This window comes from Anoplopoma fimbria, chromosome 8 (genome assembly GCF_027596085.1).
Source record: "Anoplopoma fimbria isolate UVic2021 breed Golden Eagle Sablefish chromosome 8, Afim_UVic_2022, whole genome shotgun sequence".
NCBI lineage: Eukaryota > Metazoa > Chordata > Actinopteri > Perciformes > Anoplopomatidae > Anoplopoma > Anoplopoma fimbria.
The window spans coordinates 397355-422247 of NC_072456.1; the positions used below are offsets into that span (position 1 = coordinate 397355).

The following is a 24893-nucleotide window of genomic DNA, read 5'->3' on the forward strand; positions in this document are numbered from 1 at the left end:
TTTAAAATTTCCATTTGTGTGTGTGTGTGTGTGTGTGTGTGTGTGTGTGTGTGTGTGTGTGTGTGTGTGTGTGTGTGTGTGTGTGTGTGTGTGTGTGTGTGTGTGTGTGTGTGTGTGTGTGTGTGTGGTGTGTGTGTGTGCAGGTGCGCATGAAGTCCATGTTCGCCATAGGCTTCTGCTTCACAGCTTTGATGGGCATGTTCAACTCCATGTAAGTGATGCACAAAGTCATGATGCACAACATCATGTTGATTTTACGTTTTCATCTTTTGATTTATAGAAACAATCAAACAAAATAAGAGAAAAGCTCAAACGGGGATGACTTTTACTCTGTGTTGATGAGGAATCATGGTTTGCATAAGACAAAAGTAAATCTTGTGTTATATTTGTAGCAAACATCTTCATCTCACTTATTTGTTTTGTTCAGCTTTGACGGAAGAGTAGTGGCCAAGTTGCCATTCGTGCCGCTCTCCTACATCCAGGGACTGTCGCACCGCAACCTGCTGGGCGAGGATTACACGGACTGCTCCTTTATCTTCCTCTACATCCTTTGCACCATGTCCATCAGACAGGTAACTTCTACACTAGAGCCAAGTGTGAGGTTTATGCCTTCCACTGTATGTCACTGGGAACTTATGTATGTCATGAGCTGTTTTGTGTTGATAGGAAAAGCTAGCGTTTCTGAGCAGCAAGCGGTGGACCATCGTTCAAAGCTAACCAAACATGCATGGTTAGCGTGTTAACGTTGGGGCAGTGGTGGCCTAACTTTTAGGGAAGTTAGAGAAGCATGAAATTTTAGCTCAAAGTAGGGTTACTTACTTTTATTGTATCAGGATAAAAGATGGATCATCTAGTTTTCCAGGGGAAGCCAGAGTGTGTCTGAGTTGACTTAAACAGCAACATGCTGTGCTTTCTGGTGCCACCCTCTGGCCAAGCATTTTATTACAGAGTGAATGTGATCTGAAAATGGTCATAAATGTGTATTACACAATTTATAAATGTAAAATGAGATGCACAAATGTAAGGTAAATGTATTTTATTAATTTGCTGTTGTTTTTTTTTTTTTCATGTCCCAGAAAAGTTATTTTATCATCATATACACTTATGACTGTACGGCCACATACAATGTCACTGAGGATTGTGTACATACACAACACTAAGAGCTTGGAGTTGTGTGGATGTGTTTCTTTGTGTAACTGAGCAGTTTCCTTGTAGAAAAGGTCATGCAAACAAGGGGTGGAGATTCAATTGCAAATATTGTAAGAACTGTAAACAAAACAAAAAAAACAGCTATTGTGCTAAAGTCTTAGGTTGTTTGTTTTTCGGATCAGGTTACTTTTGCCTGTGGAGTTTTGCAATCTGGAGTATGAAAAATATTCATAACATTTATTCAGGCTGTGTGCGTTGTAGAACAGTTTTCCAAATCTTATTTTTCAATTTCAGATCATAAAATAAGATAATCCTTTATTACTCCAACAGCGGGGACATTTGCAGGATTACAGCAGCAGAGTGGATTGTGCAAACAAGAGGCATAAGTAACAATCGAGATCAAAATGAGTATAATAAATAGTTAATCACACAGTAAAGAATAATACATACGTAAAAAAACGTTAAACTCAAATATAATATAAACAGACAGAATAATTGTTACTATTGCACAGCTGGTCTGCGCAGGACTTGAGCTGATGCCATCTGGACCTGCGGCCTTTCTCACCTTGATTTTCTTCAGTTGTTTCCTGACCTGGTTTGTTGTGAGGGACAAGTTGGGGGTGGAGGCTGTGTGCTGTAGGTTGTTGGAGGGGGCCTGTGGTGACGGTAAGGAAGTGCAGTGTTTGAGGAGGGTGGAAGGGATCTGAATATTGTGGGAAAGGGGTTGGAGAAGGTGGGGCAATCTACAGGGGGTGCAGACGGTGGGGGTTGCAGCAGCAGGGAGGACTGTATAGGGGGGAGGGGAGGATGACTGATCAAATCTGTTAAAGAATAAGTTCCGATCATTCACCCACTTTTGGTCCTCCGTAGGCTGATCGCTGGGTCCTTTGTGGCCAGACATTGCCTTGAGCTCCTTCCAGACCCCATTGATATTTTACTGCTGCAACTGATCCTCAAAGTGATGCACAGTTGTGAATATTTTGAGATCAGTTTCACTCCATATGTTGTGTCCCACAAAGAAATTAAGAACAGCAGTTGCCATCTTTTCAGTTTTCTGGTAGCCTGTAACTCAAAGAGCACTAGTGCGGATACAGATTTCAGCCTTGTTGATATTTTGAACATCAAACAAATAAGTCTGGATAACCCAGAATGGAAAGTGACGATATTTTGATCCCTATAATTGAGACATTTGTGTAATGAAATGACCCTCTAAAACTCCTATGAATATACCCAGTATGTTGTAGCCATTCCGTGCTTTGCGATAGGCCCATCACTTATCCGGAATGTTTAAAAGGATACAGTTGATGTAATTGTATATATTTTTCTTATGTCAACAAATCCCAATGTGAGTCATGCTGTTGAAGCACTCACACTGCATTTTAAACCCTCGGCACATAAACTTATAAAAATAATACTTTTTTTAAATTCTGCATCTTCTCTCCAGAACATCCAGAAGATGCTCGGCCTCGCGCCCTCCAGAGCTGCAACCAAACAGGCTGGAGGCTTCCTGGGACCTCCTCCCCAAGCAGCCAAGTTTTCCTGATCACCAGGGCGGATTCAACGATGACGTTCCTGCACTCCGACTGTGTGCAGTTGCGGCTCCTTTTTTCTCAGAGCACAGACAGAACTGATTCTGCGGTGCTGGAGCAAACACGTTACCTGCAGCAGCATCTGTACCACTACCTTCTGTGGGATTTCTCATTCATGTTTTGTTTATTTAACTTTAGGATTGTCCCATCTTAGATATTAAAAGAAGAAAGTTTGTTCTTAATTACATTGATTACCAAAGGATACAAATGATACCTTGTATTCAGCATATGCTCTACATTGTTTTTGAGATTTTAATGATTAATTGGCACAGTAACATCTGATCCGTTTGTCAGTATTATTGTATGTCACTGTCTGTATCCTTATTTCTTACATATTAATAAAGTTTTATGATCACTCTTTAGTAGTGTTTTTCATTTTTTAATAATTCGATTTATTTATTCCAGATTTTTTCTCCCTTGTTGGAAAGCCAAATGTCCTCTGTGCTGCCGTCTTTGCACACTTTATTATTATTATATTCCTTTATTGATCCCCATGGGGGAAATTCAAGTGTTGCAGCAGCTCAACTACACAGAAACAGACAATAAATACACATACTATACAACTACACAGACAATAAATACACATACTATACAACTATAAATACAACTACACAGACAATAAATACACATACTATACAACTACACAGACAATAAATACACATACTATACAACTACACAGACAATAAATACACATACTATACAACTACACAGACAATAAATACACATACTATACAACTACACAGACAATAAATACACATACTATACAACTACACAGACAATAAATACACATACTATACAACTACACAGACAATAAATACACATACTATACAACTACACTAAATACACATACTATACAACTACACAGACAATAAATACACATACTATACAACTACACAGACAATAAATACACATACTATACAACTACACAGACAATAAATACACATACTATACAACTACACAGACAATAAATACACATACTATACAACTACACAGACAATAAATACACATACTATACAACTACACAGACAATAAATACACATACTATACAACTAAACAGACAATAAATACACATACTATACAACTACACAGACAATAAATACACATACTATACAGCTACACAGGCCCAGCAGCAGGTTGCTCCTCTCAGCTGTCCCCTGCTGAACTCTGCACATTGATCCGACATGTCCACACACTTTCACAACGCATTTGAATGGTGTTTATGCACCAATGGGCTATCAGCCCCGTGAGGAGGCGTGTCCTGTAGGGACAGCAGGGGCATGGACATTCTCGGTCTGATCGATCCCATCTACTGAAGCACAGCCGGTGAGATCTGCCTCAATGTTTCCATGTTAACTGTCTGTATTATCTGTACACGTGTCTGCAGTGGGATTAAAGTGTCCTGAACGTTATTCCGGTTTGTTGTCGGTGTTCCCTGCAGGTCCTCTCCCTGTGACTATGGCCCAGTCGACCCTGGACAGCATGGCCGCAGCCTGCACCGGCACCGTGCTGCTCACTGAGCCGCTGGGCTTCTGGGGTGGGAGGCGAGTGAAGCCCCGGCAGGAGAGAGACGCAGAGCCCGTGTTCGAACCTGCGACTGGTAACTACTGAAGTCTGCTCTGTAACACTGCAGCATGAACTCTGAGTCAATGTGTTAGGGCCCAGGGTAAGGGTTCCCATGAGGACAGGCCAGAACCCTCTCCTGTTCTTCTCTGGTGGGTGGAGGAGCCTGTGTGGAAGTCTGTTCAATTCAATTCAGTTTATTTTGTATAGCCCAGAATCACAAATTACAAATTTGCCTCAGAGGGCTTTACAATCTGTGTTATATAGACTTTATGAGTTGAATATGATGGGTCCCTAAAGAAGGATTAGGCTCTTGGTTTAGACTTTCTGAGGGCCTTATCAGTTTCTGTGATCTGGTTTCTCTGCAGTAAAAGCACATTCCTTCTTTATGTGTCTCTGTTCCTTTTACCGCAATGTGCACAGTGATAGTGTGATGTGAAAGCATGAACAAAATATACTGTGCTCGATATTTGTATGTGTGCATTTATACATATGAATGTAATATTTACATGACACCTCACATCGGCACAGGAAAAACTCCCCTAAAAACCCCTTTAACAGGGAGAAAAAAGGAAGAAACCTCTGGGAGAACGACAGAGGAGGGCCCCCAAAAGTTTAAATTTGTGTCTATTTAAAGTCATTGTACCTCGAAATAACTTAACAAAAGCACTTAAAAGATATGCAACTCAACTTTACTACTTACTGTGTTCTTAGCACCGCTAATGTACGGAGGTTCTGTTCATTTACATCATGAAGCATTCAGGCTCTGTTCAGTGAAAATTAATATTGGGCAAAGGTAAATTATAACGTCTTCATGTTGTGTTCACATGTAATCGTGTAAAGATGTTGTAGATGATCTTGTAGATGTTATGACCTGTTTACACTAGCTCTAAGCAGCTTATAATACATCATTAAAACTACATGATCCGTTGCACCACTAGATGTATGTAGGAATAAATGAGATTACTATTGAAGTCTTTCACCCTTATGTCTTGTCTTGTAGCTCAGCCAGTCTGTGAACCTGCTAATCTTGTTTGTGCAGGCCGCGTCTTGTGTCAGATGGTTCCCTGTGGGGCTGAGGAGGTGGATGAGGCCATCCAGAGCGCCCACGCTGCCTACCTACAATGGAGCAAGATGGCGGGCATGGAGAGGGCTAGGGTGATGTTAGAGGCCGCCCGCATTATCAGGGTGAGCCGGTCAAGTTGAGTCATTATCATCCAAACTGGAAACCAGCCAGTCTGATTTCAGTGTTGCGTAACGTAAATTGGAGCAGACTTTTGCAAGCGTTCATTAAGACACTAGTTATTCATTAAAAGCACAAGTATGCCCCCTCTCCCTCTACTGCTGGCCTACATTTGCACAAAACAAACCCTTATGTGTGTCTGTGCGGCCTCATTGATGTCTCTCAGGTTTGAACTTTAACCCCAATTTGTCCAAGTGAACTGTATAATCTTAAAGCTATATACATGTAACAACACCAAATACCACATATATGTTTACATAGTTTGGGCAAAGTTATCACTTACAGCTTTTTTTTCCTGTTATTTTACTACAAATAGGAAAGAAGGGAGAAAATCGCAAAGCTGGAAGTGATCAACAACGGCAAGTCCATCACTGAAGCGCTGGTAGATATTGATATTGCCTGGCAGTGCATTGAGTACTACGCTGGCCTGGCCGGTACACTCGCAGGTGGGTGCACAAACACTTTTTGGTTTTGATTTTTACAAAAGCTACAAAACAAAGCGTTGTTTTTAAAGTTGCGTTGTGTTTTCGTTCATCGAAGGCCAGCACGTCCAGCTTCCCGGCGGATCGTTTGCCTACACCAGGAGGGAGGCCCTTGGTGTGTGCGTGGGAATCGGTGCATTTAATTATCCCTTTCAGATTGCATCATGGAAGTCGGCCCCTGCTCTGGCATGTGGTGAGTGTGTAACAGTGTGTAGTACCACATATTTTTCATAAGATTTGAGATAATTATTTCTCACTGTTTGTCTTACGATAATGTGTCCCTTAAACTTGGACTTGCTGTGTTAAAATGCGGTTGTGTTTAGGTAACGCCATGGTATTTAAGCCCTCTCCGATGACACCTGTGACTGCCGTCATTCTGGCTGAGATTTACAAAGAGGCGGGGGTGCCTGATGGGCTCTTCTGTGTGGTGCAAGGCGGAGCAGACACCGGCACCTTGCTCTGCCATCACCCGAAGGTGGCCAAAGTATCTTTCACCGGCAGTGTGCCAACGGGCAAAAAGGTGCAGAGACCGTACCAGTGTTTTTTATATGATTAAACCCATCTTGAAAATAATTGAACATTGTGTGATTACACCTGGCATTCACATCATGACTGCATTTTTTTGTTGCCAGAGCGACTGGAGGAGTTTATTTTGATTTTGAAAAGTCTGCACTGCATTACAACATAACAATTACAGAACTTTAATCACAATTTGCACAGATAAGTGACATTGATTACATAAACTTTTGCAAGATTATCTTACCATGGTGAAATGAACGCCAAACACTGGATTCCTGGGAAGTAGAAACCCCCATTCAAAGTATTAACAAATATCAGTATTGGAGTATTTATTTCAGCACTATAAAGTATTTTTTACTTTGTGATAACACTTTGTAAACACACTCTTTAGGTGCTCTATGACCCTTTAATTGTCCTGTTGTTAATGCCCGGTGTGTTCTCTTTGCCCTCAGGTCATGGAAATGTCTGCAAAGGGAGTGAAGCAGGTGACTCTGGAGCTTGGAGGGAAATCTCCCCTCCTGATCTTCAAAGACTGTGAGCTGGAAAACGCAGTGAAGGGAGCACTAATGGCAAACTTCCTGACACAGGGGCAGGTGAGGCAGTTATGCACCATATATGTGTCGCACTGTGTTAAGCTCGACCCGTCCAAATGCATTCATTATTTCTATATGTAGGTTTGCTGCAATGGTACCAGAGTGTACGTGCAAAGAGATATCATGCCCCAGTTCCTTGAAGAAGTGGTGAAAAGGACCAAGGCCATCCCTGTGGGTGACCCTCTGTTGGACGGCACCCGGATGGGCGCCCTGATCAGCAAGCTGCAGCTGGAGAAAGTTCTGGGATTCGTCAACCAGGCCAAGAAAGAGGTGTGCTTCCAATCCGCTCTGATCATAAAATCAGAGGAACTTTCATAATCCCTGTGGAAGAATTGAGCAACCGTGGAGAGAATCATGAATCGGCTGTGATAGCACCGCCAGTTATTTCATACAGACCTCAAAGCAGTTATGTGTCGTTTAATTATACTTATCTCAGTTCCCATAATTATTTTGACTAATATGTCTGTCTTTCCAGGGAGCCAAAGTGCTTTGTGGAGGAGAGCTTATTGTGCCCAGTGACCCCAAATTGAAAGGGGGCTACTTCATGGCACCTTGTGTGCTTGGTAAGAGACGATACACCATCACATAATCAGTCAGTGTTTGTGTTCCCGGTTGTGCACTGTATGTTATACTGAGTCTGATCCCCCGGCACAGATAACTGCAGGGATGACATGACCTGTGTGAAGGAGGAGATATTCGGCCCGGTCATGTCCGTGCTGCCTTTCGACACAGAGGAAGAAGTGATCGCAAGAGCGAACAACACCGCCTTTGGTTTGGCCTCCGGCGTCTTTACCAGGTCAGCATAGCACACACAAGGACTTGCTGGGAAGTCTGTTGCAACTGCTGATTCACACGTGGGCGGTTTGCTCTCAACGAGGCTACTGCATTCCATTGGCCGCTGCCCAGGGCTTCCACAGAGCGGCCATAAAAAGTGTTGCAATTACCAAGTCCAATTTGTTGCGCAACAGTGGCTTTTGTGGTTGAAGGGCAGATGACGCAGCATTTATAACTTTGTGATTAAGCTGCATACAGACTTTTCTTTTTATGCTTAAAATCTGAAATTTGTTGCTTTCCTCTGCCTGCAGGGACATTTCCCGAGCCCATCGCGTAGCCGAGAAGATTGAGGCAGGGACCTGCTTTATCAACAACTACAACATCAGCCCTGTGGAAGTGCCATTTGGAGGATACAAGAATTCAGGTAGGGTGTTTTTTTATTTTATTGTTTTAAACAGTTTGTCATTGTATATGGGGCGGCTGTGGCACATGAGGTAGAGCGCTTGTCCCGTAACCACAAGGTTGGTGGTTCAAACCCCTCTACCGGCAACATGCCGAGGTGTCCTTGAGCGAGACACCTAACCCCAAGTTGCTCCCCGGGCGCTTCATTGCAGCCCACTGCTCCTCCGGGATGGGTTAAATGCAGAGAAATAATTTCCCCATTGTGGGACTAATAAAGGATTGATTATTATTATTATTATTATTACATTCGTAGTAAAGTGTGTCATGCAGTGAGGTGACCTGAATTATCTTTACTGAATGCAAGGGTTGTGAATCACTAAAATGGACTGTTTACATGATCTCTACTGTGCTGCACCAGGTTTTGGCAGAGAGAACGGCCAGGTGACTATCGAGTACTACTCCCAGCTGAAGACAGTGGTTGTGGAAATGGGCGATGTCGAGAGCCTCTTCTGAACTCCTCTCACAAAGTTAACACAGCTCGGCCAGAACTGTGAATGAAACACTTCACTGCTGCCTTCTGTCATGTGCTTTCAGCCAGACATGACTACATGTATCTCTCTCTCTCTCTCTCTATCTCTCTCTCTGAAGTGATCCTACTTTAGTTTTAACCAAGTAAATGAACACAAACCTTGGTGTCAAACTAACTGCCTATTAACACAAAGAACAAACGCTAGTGTGTGCCTAAAGGGTGAGCCTGTGTGTAGTGACCTGTGAATCAGGGTTAATCAGTCTGTGCCCAGACTTGTATACCCCATGCTTTACTGACACACTATTGGACAACTAACGCCTTTTTGTCAAAATAAAATGTTAGAAACAAAATCTATGCCTGGTTGCTTGTTTCTTCAGAATAAAAGATGAATTAAGATTAAAGATGAATTATTACCACTTCTTGTGTCACAACTGAAGAACACATTAGTATAGAGCGTGTTTATCATCATTCACATTTTTACAAATATCCAATAGCTGATATGGACATTTCAGTACAACAGAGAGCAGTTATGAGTCTCAAAACCTGGAAATGAGTTAGCATTTTGGCACTTCAGGTTCCAATTTTTTCCAAATACCCCAATGTACTTAAATAGAAATGACAGAGAAACAAATACTGAATGGATATACAGTACCAGTCAAAAGTTTGGACGCACCTTCTCATTCAACTACTTTGAATAATCTAAAATATAAAACATTCTGGTTTGTTGAGCTTTTGTTTGTTTACCACATAATTCCATAAGTGTTCCTTCATAGTTTGGATGTCTTCAATATTAATCTACAATGTAGAAAAAAATAAAAATAAAGAAAAACCATTGAATGAGAAGGTGTGTCTGAACTTTTGACTGGTACTGTACATGGACTAAATAATTATGTACAGTATGTACACGTTAAAATGACTATATACTGTATGTGCTGTATAAGATATATATTTACAGGGACTGATTATGTACATAATAAAAAAACAAATTGTGCATTAAAAACTATTAGAATTGAAGTCTTGGTGTTGAATGGTTAAATGGTTATTGACAGTGTCAGACTTTTGTTCAACATAGTGACTGTTTGCATATGTGTCATTTGATACACTCCAGTTATTGTTTTGGATGCATTCTCTCAGTGTTGGTATTCAGACATTTTGCTTAAGTAAAATTAGCCACACAGTGATAATACTTCAATATATTTTCAGATAATCCCAAAGTTGTACAAAGAGTTACATTCCACCACTGCTTTATTTTGGGATTTCCGTGTAGTGGAAATGCATCTTCTAAACACGTGCTTTTATTGTGACAGGTTAACCGGAAGTGTTACCTTGTTGCTCAACGATGCAGGTAATGCTATCGTAATGCTATTGTAATGCTATTGTAATGCCCATATGTTGTCATTTAGGGCATGCTGCTTTGTTTTAACATTCACTGGACCTTTGGTTGCAGTTTGTCCTGTAGATGTTTGTATGTGGTGCTTCTGGTTCACTTGTGTTTAGAGCTAGCGGTAGCTAACAGCTAGCGGCAGCTAGCGGTAGCTAACAGCTAGCGGGTAGCTAACAGCTAGCAGGTAGCTAACAGCTAGCGGCAGCTAACAGCTAGCGGGAGCTAACAGCTAGCGGGGCGGCTAACAGCTAGCGGCAGCTAACAGCTAGCAGGTAGCTAACAGCTAGCGGCAGCTAACAGCTAGCTAACAGCTAGCGGCAGCTAACAGCTAGCGGCAGCTAACAGCTAGCGGCAGCTAACAGCTAGCGGTAGGTTAATTCGCGTTTAATTAGGTAACGCCAACGTTTCACATTACAATGACGTTTACCTGAATGTGAAGTTGAACTGACATTCATTTGACAGACTCAGACTCGTTTATTATGTGGTGTGTTCAGTAGAAGCCTTCTGAACATCTGTCCTCATCCTCCTCCCTCCATATATGATGTGTTTTTTGAGTTTTTCTTGTGTAGCCAAATGGGACTAAAATCTGCGTTTTGTTGTGCAATGACACCTGTAGACTCTGTGACCTGGGTTTGAGGCTTGTGTTCAGCAGCTTGTTGTGTTCACCTGTGTTTCAGCAGCTTGTTGTGTTCAGCAGCTTGTGTTTGAGGCTTGTTGTGTTCAGCAGCTTGTTGTGTTCAGCAGTTCAGCAGCTTGTTGTGTTCAGCAGCTTGTTGTGGTCACCAGCTTGTTGTGGTCACCAGCTTGTTGTGGTCAGCAGCCTGTGTTCTTGCCTCCTGTGCTCCTCAGCAACGGGAGGAGAAGCAGCTGGAGGCGGCGGTGGAGTCTCTGATCTCTCGTGTAGCACACGTCAAGAACGCTCTTCACAGCTTCATCTATAAGTTGGAAAATGAATACGAGCGACTAACATGGTGAGTAAAGCATTCTCCTAAAGAAAAGCTATTGGATATCAGTTGATGCCGTCTAATCCTCTCTAAAAGCAAGTATGCACTAATGTAATGAGTGTTAAGGCTTTAGCCGAACACAATCTTTTAAAATGAGTTACATTTGAATGTAGGACTACCCCCCCAGTCACTATCTTCAATATCCATCTCTTGATGTGAAATCTGTTTCTGTGGTCAAATTAAGATTAAATTGTGTACATTAAAGAAACTGTATCGGAATCATAGTATGGTGTGGATTGTCCATCTGATATTGAAATCTGAAATGCTTTTTTTAATATTTTATCTCTGTTTGATGGAGGGTAGTGAACCGCAGTACTCTACACCATTTATCAGGTTTATAATCTGTTCAATTTCATCCTTGAATAAATATGTTTGCACTAACATTACCTGGTAAATTGATGAGATTTTCTACTACATTAACGCAAAGAGGTGATACAACTTTATACATTTGACACAAGATGCTCTGCATTGTCATCAAAATGTACAAACTTAGATATGGCCGTTTGTGGAGTGATTTATTTTTATTTTTTTCCTTCTCACATGCTGTGATTTGCGTTTGTGTCATTCAGGCCGTCTGTTTTGGACAACTTCGCCCTGCTATCCGGTCAGCTGAACACCATCAATAAACTGCTGAAGAACGAGAAGACCCCGTCATTTCGTAACCAGGTTATAATACCGCTGCTGCTGTCCCCAGACCGAGATGAGGATTTAGCGGTGAGTATCAAAGCCACCAACTGAAGTTCCTGCTTCTCTGATGTGTTTTTTTAAGCAATCTCTCTGACCCCCCCCCCCGCAGAAACTCACAGAGCAGCGTGTCCCAGTGTTCAGCCATGAGATTGTACCAGACTACTTGCGGACCAAGCCTGATCCAGAGGTGGAGGAGCAGGAGAAACAGCTGAGTGTAGAGGCAGCGCGAATAGGCCCCGAGGCGGCACAGGTCAGTTAGTCATCGTGCGACCTGAGTGGATTGTTGCTGTCATACTCGTATGCAAAAGTTAATTATTTCGTGTTAAAATGTAGAATAGCAATTTGCCTTGCATTGCTTACAGCTGTCGAGTATTTTGCATTGTTCAAACTGGTTATATTTCCATCAACAGAAACAGATCCAGACGTTGAATAAACTCTGTTCCAGTCTGCTGGAGAAGCTGAACAATCCTCGTGATGACAGAGATTCAGAGAGTGCAGGTATGGTGCACTTTCACTGTCCTTGTAACGCATCTTAAATGTATGAATACGTTTGAATACGTTGACTCATGTGCGCTTTTTTCCCCCTCAGCAATACGACAGAATAAACCATCATTTAACCCTGCTGACACCAACGCATTGGTCGGAGCAGTTGCATTTGGAAAGGGGCTTTCCAAATGTAGGCCTCCTGGTCCAGTGGCCCCTGGACATCCAGGACAAGGGCCCATGATGGGTGGAGGTCCAACCTTACAGCAGGTCACCATCGGTGGTGGTTCAAGCCAGCAAACAGGTATGGGAGGACCTGTGGCTCCACAGCAGCAAGGGCAGCCAGGTAGGAGACCTGGAGAGCTGGGTTAGTATTGCCCCATGACTTCTTTGGTTGTTTGTTGTTTATGATCTGACAATTAATTTGTACAGATGTTAAAGGGATAGTTCGGTTGTTTGGAAGTAGGCTTGTATGAGGTACTTATCCATAGTGGACGAATGTCGGCACACCCCCATTATGGAAAAGCAACAAAGCAATGTACTGATGTGAAGGGGAGCAGCAGCAGCAGAACGTATTTCATCCACCTAAAAAAAAGTTTAAGTGTACGTTATGTTTAGAATATATTCTGAGGAGAACTAAACGGAAAGTGAACATTATCTAAGCTCTCTTCAAAGCCTCCATTTGGCTCCATTTGTAAAAACAGTATAGTTAAGTTACACTTTCAGTTCAGCTCTCTATCAGAAGGGCTGTCATTATGTAAATAATGTTAATAATAAAAAAATTAAAACACTGATTATTGATAAGGACCTCATACGACCCCACTTCAAAACATCAAATTATCCCTTTAAGCCCTTGCTGCTCTTCATATCCCTTTGCATGTGTGTAATTGTGAGAATATTTGTATTATTAATTATAAATTAATTTAATGATTCGTCATGATACCCTTCCACATCATCTAAACAGCAATTATTGGAAAGTAAAAGCAGAATAGATTGATCTTCGAAATAATATTTTATTCAGTCAGATGATGATGCAGCTGGAAACTGTATGACTTCTCTGTCACTCTCGTCCTCTTCCAGGCGAGACCGAAATTCAGCTCAAATGAGCCTAATATTTATTAATTTGTGTGCCAAAAAGTCTAAAAAGTGTACTCTTGATGTTTGCTAAACTCTGAACAAAAGCATTACATTTCTCCCTATTTTTTTTCTTTCTCAGGAAAAATGCCAAGCAGCATCAAGACAAACATCAAATCCGCATCAGGTTCAATGCATCCTTACAACCGATGAGCTCCTTTTTTTGTTTTTTTGTTATGTTTATAAGTGTTTGTTACATCTCAAGGACTCACCTACTGCAATGCCAACATTTGTAATACTCGCCTTTTGTAACCTTTTACAAACCCTCTATTTTCATAGAATGGACCAACATCTACAGTTATTACTACTTTGTTTTCTCTAAAGCTGTTTCAAGTAATATTATCTCAAACATTAAATGCTAATATTTGCAACCATCAGGGTTCATTGTTTCTTATTCTTATACCTTATCTGACCCTCTGTGTTTGAGCCACTAGATGGCAGTATGTTATCATTTGTGGGATTACAAAAGCTTGAATATTGTACTGTATTATTTACTTTTTTTCACAATAAATAAGTGCTTAAAAAACTACTTGGTTGTGTAATGAATACATTTAAATTATTTAATTTTTATTATATTTATTTACCCAAGCAAAGTAATAAAACAATTTTCAAATTATTTCTCACATCTTTTAATCCTTAACAAGTGTGCTCTGCAAGTATCTTATTTTCTTAACAATCAAGTGGTGTTTACACAGCTCTGTATTGTCAGAACTGTAACATTGTTGTATTTGATCATCGGTAGTGTTGCGTGTCTCGACATGGACGGAACATCTGCCCATCAAATGACCATTCAGACATTTCAGACATGCACCATGATCTGATTTCTGCCATTTTCTTCCTCTCCTGCTCCTCTTTGCCCATTTCGCTGCGGTACTAAAGGTGAGAGTAATGAGGGTGGACGTTGCTCTGTGTGGCCTGATAATGTCAAAGTGTTTAAGAGGGCAAATGAGGAAGTATCAGTGCTGACGTGTGAGGGGCGGGGGCCCTCTCTCCACGCCGGCCCTCTCTCTCTCTCTGTCCACTCCGATCCCCGTCCTGCTGCACAGCACAGCGACCGTGCTGCTGTCACAGCATGCGGGGCCCATGGCTGACCTACATACACCCTCTGTCCCCAAACAGGCGGACGTCTCGCTGTGTCAGCCGCCGTGGTCAGACGCTCTGCTGAGACAGCTCAAAGCTGCACAAGGTCACACTTGCGTCCACAGATGAGGTCCAAATCATAAACAAAGACCCAACAGGCAACAATCATGCAATACCTCGGTAAACAGGGGTTGAATCGAGTTTTCTGTCAAACTCATCACCCAGAGTTGGAGGATTATGCAGCTTTTGCACTTGTTTTTCTTTTACCATTTGCACAGTGTAGTTTCTGTTAAGGCTGGTCATGAAGTACATTAGAGTGAGATTCTAAGATCTCTCATGTTTTTCTTTTTCTTTACAAGCAGTCAATGGTTTCCATTTCATTTCAACCTCCCAAAAATGACCTGAGACTCTACTGAGTTAGATAATCTTTTAGAGTAATCAATTCTTTATTTATCATGCTGTATTGCTTTGGTGATAGAATAATTATGAAATTAAGCACTTATGTTCACTTTGTACAATTACCTATTTCTAGCTGGATTCAAATCGCTGCAAGATTATTTTCACAACGTATTAAAATGAATGGGAGATATTGGCCAAATCAATATATAGGAAGAATTTCACTTTCATTGCACCTCTTTTATGAGACGGCACCACTGACATTAAATTTGCACCTCTCAAATTACAATGGTCTGCGAGGGATTGATGATATTTAATGAGAATGTATCCTCTCAAAACAATTAAGGTACACTTTTGTTCTTGCATTATAGCCCCATAATATGTCGTCATCTTACACTTCTTAAGAGTTCCTATTCACCGGACAATTTTTGATTCAGAATTAGGATGTAGAGGTGAAACATATTAAGGGTCTGATGGACATTTTCTGTTATGTTTCATGTGTCCAATATAAATATTAATGACGTGCAAAAAAGAAAAACATTGATTTTCTGATCATCCTATAAGAGCTGTAAGAGCAGAGAGATGAGGCAGTGATTTCAATTGCGTTCCCCGGAGAGGCACATATAGCGGGCCACTGGTACACTATCACTGCCCTGACACTGCTGTCACAGCCACATGTGACAGCAGTGTTTCTTCTGTATTAAGCAATTAGAATATCAATTTACTCTTGTCATACAACTAGCATGTCCGCCAGGATCTAAATCCTACCAGTCAAAATGCAGTAGGCTATATTTGATCAAAATTGAGTAAAGACCAGAATCTTAGCTTATCCTATAAATTATTTTACAAATAGATGATCAAATTTGGGTTTGAAAAAAATGATAACATGAACAAAATGTCCATTAAAAAAACCCGGTAAAACCAACCACAGTGACTACGTTCCTGTTAGCTAAGGCTAGCTGTTGGTGAGATAGCCTTAGCTTAAGCTCATTTACACACTATTTCCTATTTTCCCTCAATTGGAAACTATATTTGGATGCTTCACCATCTTAGTGATTGAGTTTGTCATTACACATAAACAAGACCCGGGGCTAAAGCATAAATCATAGAGTAATACAACATAAACTAGGTTTGCTAAAAGCTAATGAGCCTAGCTTAAAGTCCCAGTGAAATGGAAGTCAGAGTGTCTTTAGCTTCTGAACTGTGACATATTCCTCAGTGGGACCGGGTGAAACTGAATTTTTTGAGATATTTACAGTAACAAGGAATTTATGATAAAGGGATTTAAATCATGTTCTTTGCATTTGACCAGACCACAAAAAGAAGGCGTGTTTGGTAACCTGCCTTGTTGTAAAAAGATGCAGATTGACTAATGGAAAGATGGATGATATTATTGGTCAGTACTAGTTTCCGTAAGCACACATCATATTTTGTTTTACATGAAGAAAAGATGATTCAATTTTGATACAAAGATACAAATAAATGTTTTGATTTTGCTTTGCATATGATATCAAATAGCTTCATGATATGACTGGTGATGTGATTTTCTGTCTTCCAACAACCTCTTTATTGGAATTCCCACTTTTCCATGGTTAAGCCTACCTATAAAAAATATATTTTTATATAAATAAATAGAATAATTTATGAATGTAATTATGTAAATGTTCATTTAGTAATTAGTTTTGTAGAAGGCTTTTTCTGTGCCCTTTAGATCTTTATAGTGAACGCAGTAATGGGCTTTTTCAGGTTTATGTAAGGTCTTTGACAATTAATAATCTGCTTAACCATTGTGCCTAACTTTAAAAAAGCTTTACTCTCATGTCCTTAGAGGACAAAACATGTCAGAACTGCCAGAAACTGCCATAGAATGCTGTATATTGCTACCAACATCTGACCTGATCATGACTGCCATATTATATATATGTAATAAATGTCAATAAATGTTTTGTTTACATAATGGAAATGTTTTTTTTAATGAATTATTGTTCTTTTCACAGTCTGGAATATGTCAAAGATTAGCAAAAAAATTGACTGTGAAGCATTTACATTTTTTTGTTGTGGGAAATAGTATGTATTTTCCCAAAAGGGAAAACATAAGAAAATGTCTCAATCTTGTGGAAAATAATAAAAACTTCAATTTTGAATATAATAGAATGCCTGATTTTATCCAACGTGGAACTGCTATTTGTGTACTTGAGGGTGTGATTGTCAATATTTTGGCTGAACAGTTGAACTTCCAAAGACTCAGATTTTTTTTTTAAATCATAGTCAAAATGATCAAATGATCTGTTACACGGCTTGACTAAGAGCCTTTAAACCCTTCCCTGTTCCTGCCCTCAGTACTCTCTGCCTTTGAGAGACACTGTCAGTCACACAGACCATGAGGGGTCAGCAGTGTTTCACTGTTGGGAGGCACCGCCCTGCCACTGGCTCATTCTGTGAAGACAGATCCCTTAAAGCACCTTTTGTTTGAACTATTAACCTAAATATTAATTTGGATCCATAAATCAAGATTGTGTTTTTTTTGTGTGATAGCGGCAGAGATGTCACATTCATGACCGGTGCGTCCGGTCTGAGTCTGAGCCATGCTGTACATACGGGATAATGGGAAAACTCAATATGACAGCTGCCTCCTAAATTACAATATACAGTATGTAGCAGGGTAGCAGGAGGAGCTGGGCAGTTTTTTGTTGTTGCTTTTTTCACTAGACATAAATCCATCCTGACAACATAATCAGCATTGCTATCTTATGAAAAGACAGGAGTTCCCTCTAAAGCGACACACTGCAGTGACCAAATGTGTCAAACGACTTCATGTCCAGAATCACAAGGGAAACATTTAGGAAGATGAAAACACAGACGCAAACTCAAAACAAATTAGCTGGCGGCTGCATGAGCGTCCACATGAACGGCCCTGCTTTTGTTGTGGGACGTGAGCGCCATAATTATTGCAACAGCAGTGTATCTGAATGTCCTTGATCATCAGCGCAAAAAAAACACATTTCTGTTTTGTTTGTTTCATTTTTTGATTCATGTTTTGGAGAGATAACTTTCTTGTTTCTTTAATTAGAGCATCTCTTGGCACTGTTTTAAAGCCCCCCCCCCATCTTATAATTGAATAACACGATAAGGTCCACATCTCGCTCATTATAGAAGCTTTAGGCAAATATAAAGAACCAGTTTACAGCCTTATAAACTCCCACGCCCGGGATGCTAAAATTTCCTGCGGAGTCTAATTCAAATGTTCCACGGTTGAAATAACTTGAAAGGCCACGATGACACACACTGATCTGTGAAATCTTCTCCGAATGTCTTCTTTTATGAAAGTTGGGATCAGAGGAATTCATTAGACATCTGTGGGTGGCATACGCAACACGAGACGTTGGCTTTGCGCTGGCAAAAAGTATTTTTTTCCAAAACTGAACTGTTTCCAAAATTGGAAATCAGCAAACCGCCCACGGTCACTAATTACTTGACCCTATTCCTGCAAAACCTCCTTTACTGGAGGTATTTTATGATTCATACAAGATCTATCATCAGAGAAGACTTGCTTCATCACATAAATGCAGACCAGGGTCTCCTTGAGACAAAGCCTCTCCGTTATGTCGTGCCCTCAGACCTTTGCCCTGAGGCACGTGTGTGTCGCCTTGGTGTGTGTGTGTGTGTGTGTGTGAGTGTGTATCATGTTGGCAGGCGTTGACATAACTGATGCACATTATGCGGTGCGCATAAGGCCATATGAGCCTTGTTATTGTCATTGATATAATGTGAGCCCCCGGCCCCACTGTACGTGCCACATGCACTGCGGTCTGGTTGAGGGTGATTGATATGAAGCTCCGGTGATGAGGAGGCTCAGATCAGGTAAACGAAACCAATGAGGAAAAGGTTTAAAGGAGGCAGGGGGGGCTTTCTTCTTACACAAACAGTGTTGCTCTCTGCTGCTTTGATTGAGGTCTGACGTTTGCCTTTTTTTGGACAAAACTGAATTTTGCAAATCTTAAATAGGGACAAATGTGAGTGTATGGCCAAACAAAAACGACGATGATGCCCTCTTTCATGATTCAACAATTCAGAAAAAGTTATTTTTTCAGTTCATGTGGTTCCATCAGAAAGTATTTAATATACACAGCTTGTTGTTGTGTGCGCTCTGAGTGGCAACCAGGGCCGGATTAACCCACTAGAGGGGCCCCTGTGAGCTGTGGGCCCCATTTATTGCCGGAGGAACTATAAGCGAGTGCCTATCCTTTGCAGATGTCTTTTTCCGCAGCCGTGACCTAAGAGGCGCCACACACAGCCGGGATAATCCCAAAACATGGCGGGGTTCCACAAATGTAACTGTTGCTTTTGTATTCACAAGTTCAAGTTATTTGAGATGATCAAAAGCGGCATCAAACATTCTGCTCTTCACCGTTTGTGTAGCGCCTCATTAGGGCGCTGTTCTACCTGCATTCCTTAATGACATTTCACGTTAAAAAAATAATCATGCTTTTACTGTGTACTTCCAATTCATCTATTGTGATCGTGACATGATGTTTAAAGTGCAAACAGCTGCCAACAACAAATTGTTTTATCAATTGTAACGTTCTATCACATTCATTCCTTTGCTGTGTTTCATGTTATCGTAGTCAGGACTGTGTTTGTGTGTATAGATATCATATCACCTAAACATATACCAATATGAATTGTGTGTGGACGTGGTCCTTCTGGCTCCACTTGCTCCCACTAGCTCTGCTCGTCGTACACACCTGTCTGCAGTAAAGCTAACGGTTCCTCCCAATCTGCACACCTGCTTCTCATCAGCCTGCAGGATATCTACCTTGGACTCCCGTTGTCCTGCTTGCTCCCCCTGTGTATCCTCAGCCTGCCCACGTCACTCACCCTCATCCAGCCTGGCCTCTCAGCAAGCCCTCTTAAAACTTCACCAGCCCCTGTGTCAGTGTCACGCGTTTTGACAGTAAGTCCAACACTCCCTCTTTGTTTAGCTCAGTTAGCCTCTGCTCCACTAGCTTCTGTAACTCCGTGCAATCTCTTATTCAGCATTTCTGTCATCTGTCTCTCTCAAAAAGTGAAACCAGGGCTTTACTTTCCATCATCCAACTGCCACAAGATTTATTAATCTGTTGCACTATATTTATTGAAAAGTTAAGGCCCCTCCATTACCTACAAAACTTATTTATTTTAAAACAACTTTAAGGACATCTCGTCTACATAATATATCAAAATCAGCCTTAGAAGATAAGCATGTGAGCGTTGTGTGTAATTGTAGAATATAAACTCCTCTGCATGTCATTACCAGAAACATTAGACGGCAGCAGTGAGCCAGCAGCCGCAATTCCAGGAGACATCTAAATGGAATGCAGCCGTCATTGATTTAATGATTTATAACTGTACTTTTCCTACTGTCACCTGTCAACATGTATCTGACGAAAAGGTCTAAAAACACTCGCATAAGTGAAATGAACAAAGCTACTTTATAGTTCCTTCAGAAATCAAAGGACCAGTATTTATTTTTTATTTAGACAAAACTGCGTCTAATCTATTTTTGAATGTTAATTTAACTAATGACACCTAAGCTACTGCCGTTTCGCCTTTATACAAATATCAATATTTCAACGTGAAGCAGTTTCTACATACATTTCGAAACGGTCACAAAAATGCTGTTGAGCAACCAGTTTGTTAACCAGACGTCAGAAGAAAAACTCAAGCCAAGACATCAAGGCATCTTTTGAATTGCAAATCGTTGTTTGTGGGAATGGCTTGCTCCTTTGCAGTAGATCAAAATATTAACACCTGCCATCTGATTCGTATTCCTTTACGTGTTTTTGTGTTTGATACAACTAATATATTACTCTTTCCCTATTTCAGCCAAGGTGTTTGTTAATGCACCTCAGATAGTCCTGATTCTGTTTGTAGTTGGGTTTGCACCTTTTCACTGTGTAAAATGGATACTGATCAGTGTAGTCTTCTTAAAAACCCACGTAGCATTTGTCGCGGTGTAGCCCTGTATCCAGCCCGTTTGTTCAAGGAGTCAGGAATTCAAAAGAACGTACAGCGATTTTACTCCGAATAGGATTTACACCTTTTCACCACGTAATGACTGAATCAGCCTCACAATGCCTCTTGGTTTCATAGGGAGCACATGAATAAATTAAACGCGTCCAGCACCTCTTGCCTTTCATGCCTCAAACAGTGGCCCTTTGATAGAAACAAGGAGGCTCCTCCATGTAATTACACTTGATCATGTAATTACACTTGATCATGTTTGCATATGTCACTCCCACAGTCTCTGTCACGCTCTCTGATTTCGGATGCTCCTGGAAACCTCTTCTTAATCCACAAGTTAATGTTTCAACCCGTTCCTCTTTTTTCAGTTTTTTTAATTTCCCAAGGATGGATGAAGTGGAGGAGCAGAATCAGACATCCTGTCTGGTTTATCTGGAGGAGAGAGATAAGTGTGGATTCCGCCTCTTTCAGGGAACGCACATTAACCATGCCTTGGAGGGAGAGCTTGGTGTTGGGAGGGGAGGGGGGTCTGTCTGCCGGGAGCACACAGCTTTCACTCACTTGGAAAACTGTGAAAATGTCCCCTTCACACCTTCGGCAGCTCGGCCGAGCTCCGGCGCCATGTTAGCGGTGATAAAACGCCTGCGTGCAGTGGCACACTTGCAAGTAGGGCGTGCAGTGTTATCCAGAGGTGTTGGACTGACAAGTCTACAACGTGCAAACTTGTATCCTACAGTGACTCCTGACCCTGACCTTGTTACGGAAGTCTGGAGGAGAAACCACATGCAAGTTTGAGATGAGATTCAGCTTTGTAGGGGAAACTTGACAAAAGCAGACAGAACCAAACGGGAAAGATGACAAAAACTGCAATTTATTTATGCAACAAAAGAAAGTATTTATTTGGGATACGCATCGCCAGTACAAATTAAGAGACCATAAAACCCTACACCTTCCAGCTATTTTTCTCCACAGAAAAAAAACAGGTTTTGAATTGGAATTAAAAAGACAATAGTTTTCCATTTGATACCTTTTTACATACGCAGAGATCTTAAAAGTTAAAACCTGTCAAGAAAAAAGGCTCCACGGTTTCACTCTGAAATCCTTATAAAAAAAGAAGTTAACATTCAAAACACTGCAGTACGTTATTTTATTGAAGAACAAAAAGGACATGCAACAAATAAAACATTTCATGTTTTACAAATTGTTCGTTTTTCTTTTCATGTCTCTTTTCCTTTTATATTCAAAAACTAAAAAGCATCATTACATGAAGCTTCGATAATATTTGACAGGCAATGTGAAAAGTAGAGTTAAGTCTTATTTTTTTTTTTTTTTTTTGTTTCTTCTTCGAGGGGTGCAAAAACAATCCTTATGTTTGCCTTGCATGGCCGGTGCTGTCAATTCACTCCAATGACTTCAGGAGACACGACTGAGGCAGGTTTCTGTGCATCACTTCAACGGTCCTCGCCCCCCCCCCCCCGTTATTCTGAGCAGGTGAGTCGAGGAGGAGCCGCTCCGAATGACCCAAGTGAGTTTTGTTTGGTGCGATCAAGCCATGGTTGACCTCCACGCATTAGCTCTGGAACATCCATGATTTCATACTTGTGTAATAAATACAAACACACTGACAACTGTTAAAAAAAAATTCCTGTGGTTTCAGGCTGTACGACTGGTTTGGATTGACTTTTGTTTTCTGCCACGGTCCGGTTAAGCTAAAAACAAAGCCAGAGGGCGATGTTAACGCTAACTTTTCATGTCACCTTGGTTCGGACAGTAGCCATCTTGGAGGCAGGCTTGTGTACAAATAAAAATGAGGACTTTGCCTTATATCCAACAGGAACTCTGTCAGGCTGTGTTAAAATGGCTGCTGTCCAAATTCAACAGATGCAAAATAAAGAGTAAAAGGTGCATATCTACATACTGTATATAGAGCATTCTTGGGCTAATTCACATATAATGGTAGCATTAAAAAGAGAAACAAACCTGTAGCAAAGCAAACATATCAAATGAAAAAAAAGAAGTTTTTCACAAAATGGAGACATAAAAATATATCCAAACATTATCTGGATTTGTGTGCCATCAGGGTATTTGTTTCTGTTTTAATTTGTATAAACACTTCTGTATTCCAACTGCATTTTTTTGGCTTTGAATACAGAGTACTAGAGCATGATGAGATGCTCGCTAGTACCGTAGATAATAAAATCCTACAAAAAGAGAAAGAAAACGTCAATAAAGCTGATCCCAATGTAGAGGATACAAATTCTGCCTTTTTTTGGTATCAAAGTATGCAGATGATATCTCGTATACATGTCGGACCACATACTATACTGTACATAAAACAAAGGTCACAAATTGAAATTCACATTTTGGATTGGTTTGTGTTGATGGGTGTAGCGTTTTTTAGCGTTATTTTTAAATCAAAGCAAAAGGTGAATGGACTCGAACACTGAAAATACAAACGCTGCAGTTCTCTCTAAAATATTCTACTTTATTATCATAGAACAACGGTTACGGGATAAGTTACCTCAAGTTTTTTCCAGCACTGACTGCATATGGAGTTCTATTTGTGCCACAAATCTGAGCGCCTGAAAATTTGGGCACAGCTCGACGTATACCTTAAGCAATTCTTAACGTGAAGAATTAGTTTATTTAAGCAAACGCAAGAATGCCCCGTCTCGCTCTCAGGATTATCCCACAAATAAAATTCCACAAATGAAAAGTGGATTCAGAGAAAGGACACCATGGCACCTTCAAATCTGAAATGTTTTTGTTTTTTGGGGGGGGATTTGGTTACCAGCAGTATTTGGCTACATTGATCTCACTGATCCACACTGATGATGTCTGATCTTGTACTGTAACTCTCTCTCTTCCATATGCCACTCCTATATCTTGAAAATACCCTCTGTATTGTTTTCTCTTCGTCATTTTCAAATGTTACCCTTTGAGTTCAATCAGTTTGTGTTATTGTGCTTTAATACACGTTGACGTGCCGTAATTGCTGCTCCTGACGCCGTTGATTAAGTGTTTCAGGTCAATTTATCTTTCAATATTGTGGTGGCAGCCAACAAGCATGACAGTACTTCAAATATCTTCATGAGTCACGCTCCATTTGTTAATTGCTTGCTTGAATATTGTGATTCCTTAGTATTTTTGTGCTGCAGATGAGCAGAAATCCTGTTTCTCTGGCGAGAAAATATAAAATGCCTTATATGTCACTGTCGAGTTGTCAATACAGACTATATAAATTGAGTTATTACCTGACTAATATGACTGGACTAACAAAATAATAATACTTCACAAAGTATAGCGTGGAAAATGGAAGGACATAAAAAAACTTTACATTATCAAAATTCACCTCCAGGGTTGAACTTTGGCACTGTAGACAAACAAAAATGAGTGAATAAAGACAGAGGAGTTATGACAGGGCGTGGTGATGTGTACAGCAAAATTTCAATAATTATAAAAAATTTGTAAAACCGAAGAATTATTCTCGTGTTGTTATTTCGAATCGAGGTAGTGTGGAAGCATTTTAATTTACAAGACTTGGGGAGTTACGCTGCAAACTGTGTGAACACATAATGTAAGAGATACAAAGAGGCAACATGGACATCGAGTGGAAACTGTACAAGCTGTAAAGTATGGATGTGAGTCCCCTACGCAGGCTGCTAACGGTGCTGTGGTGGTCCGGATAGGAAAAGTGAAATATTTGTCCGTAAAATGTCATCCCAGACTCCAGCAGAGTCCCGCCGCGTGACTCCATACAGTCATCACGTCCAGTCCTGATGGGGATTGATCTTAAGTTTAAGGAGATGTGGCTGGGAGGGCCGGGGCCAGGGGGGTTTGCTGTGATGAAGGAAACTAGGAAGCAGGAGTGAGGGTGGAGGA

At 40.8% G+C, this 24893-nt stretch overlaps 3 protein-coding genes across 7 annotated transcripts in view; all 3 read left to right on the top strand.

Moving 5' to 3' along the window:
• The window catches only part of tmco1 (transmembrane and coiled-coil domains 1), a 4894-nt gene extending 1796 nt beyond the window's left edge, over positions 1-3098 (top strand). Inside the window, exons 5-7 of the mRNA XM_054602461.1 lie at positions 144-211; positions 428-572; positions 2594-3098. Of these exons, the coding sequence (XP_054458436.1) occupies positions 144-211; positions 428-572; positions 2594-2692 (312 nt within the window). The 3' untranslated portion in view covers positions 2693-3098. The remainder of the gene's footprint in view (positions 1-143; positions 212-427; positions 573-2593) is intronic.
• Positions 3099-3964: 866 nt separating this feature from the next.
• Positions 3965-9190, top strand: aldh9a1a.1 (aldehyde dehydrogenase 9 family, member A1a, tandem duplicate 1). 2 transcript variants are annotated; one of them, XM_054602359.1, is made up of 12 exons: positions 3965-4061; positions 4177-4335; positions 5341-5486; positions 5858-5987; positions 6082-6216; positions 6347-6543; positions 6995-7135; positions 7217-7405; positions 7611-7698; positions 7790-7931; positions 8221-8333; positions 8730-9190. In XM_054602359.1, exons 2-12 carry the CDS (start codon positions 4194-4196, stop codon positions 8822-8824), a joined length of 1518 nt encoding a protein of 505 aa, XP_054458334.1. In that variant the 5' UTR covers positions 3965-4061; positions 4177-4193; the 3' UTR covers positions 8825-9190. The 2 variants fall into 2 exon arrangements, with proteins under 2 accessions (XP_054458334.1, XP_054458333.1); XM_054602358.1 differs by lacking the exon at positions 3965-4061 and having other exon boundaries at positions 4079-4335.
• A 918-nt stretch (positions 9191-10108) lies between these two features.
• Positions 10109-14048, top strand: med8 (mediator complex subunit 8). Of its 4 annotated transcripts, none has more exons than XM_054602821.1 (7): positions 10109-10185; positions 11074-11195; positions 11798-11942; positions 12025-12165; positions 12326-12413; positions 12505-12765; positions 13615-14048. In XM_054602821.1, the coding sequence occupies exons 1-7, from the start codon at positions 10180-10182 to the stop codon at positions 13683-13685; spliced, it is 834 nt and encodes a 277-aa protein (XP_054458796.1). In that variant the 5' UTR covers positions 10109-10179; the 3' UTR covers positions 13686-14048. The 4 variants fall into 4 exon arrangements, with proteins under 4 accessions (XP_054458796.1, XP_054458798.1, XP_054458799.1 ...); XM_054602823.1 differs by having other exon boundaries at positions 12505-12744; XM_054602824.1 differs by having other exon boundaries at positions 12505-12702.
• The last annotated feature ends 10845 nt before the right edge of the window (positions 14049-24893 follow it).

Coding starts and splice junctions, on each gene's coding strand:
- med8 (XM_054602821.1), top strand. Junction 12,166..12,325: donor TAGGCCCCGAGGCGGCACAG/GTCAGTTAGTCA, acceptor TTCCATCAACAG/AAACAGATCCAGACGTTGAA. Junction 12,414..12,504: donor CAGAGATTCAGAGAGTGCAG/GTATGGTGCACT, acceptor TTTCCCCCTCAG/CAATACGACAGAATAAACCA.
- aldh9a1a.1 (XM_054602359.1), top strand. CDS start 4,194: ATGGCCCAGTCGACCCTGGACAGCATGGCCGCAGCCTGCACCGGCACC. Junction 6,217..6,346: donor GGCCCCTGCTCTGGCATGTG/GTGAGTGTGTAA, acceptor GGTTGTGTTTAG/GTAACGCCATGGTATTTAAG. Junction 6,544..6,994: donor GTGTGCCAACGGGCAAAAAG/GTGCAGAGACCG, acceptor CTTTGCCCTCAG/GTCATGGAAATGTCTGCAAA.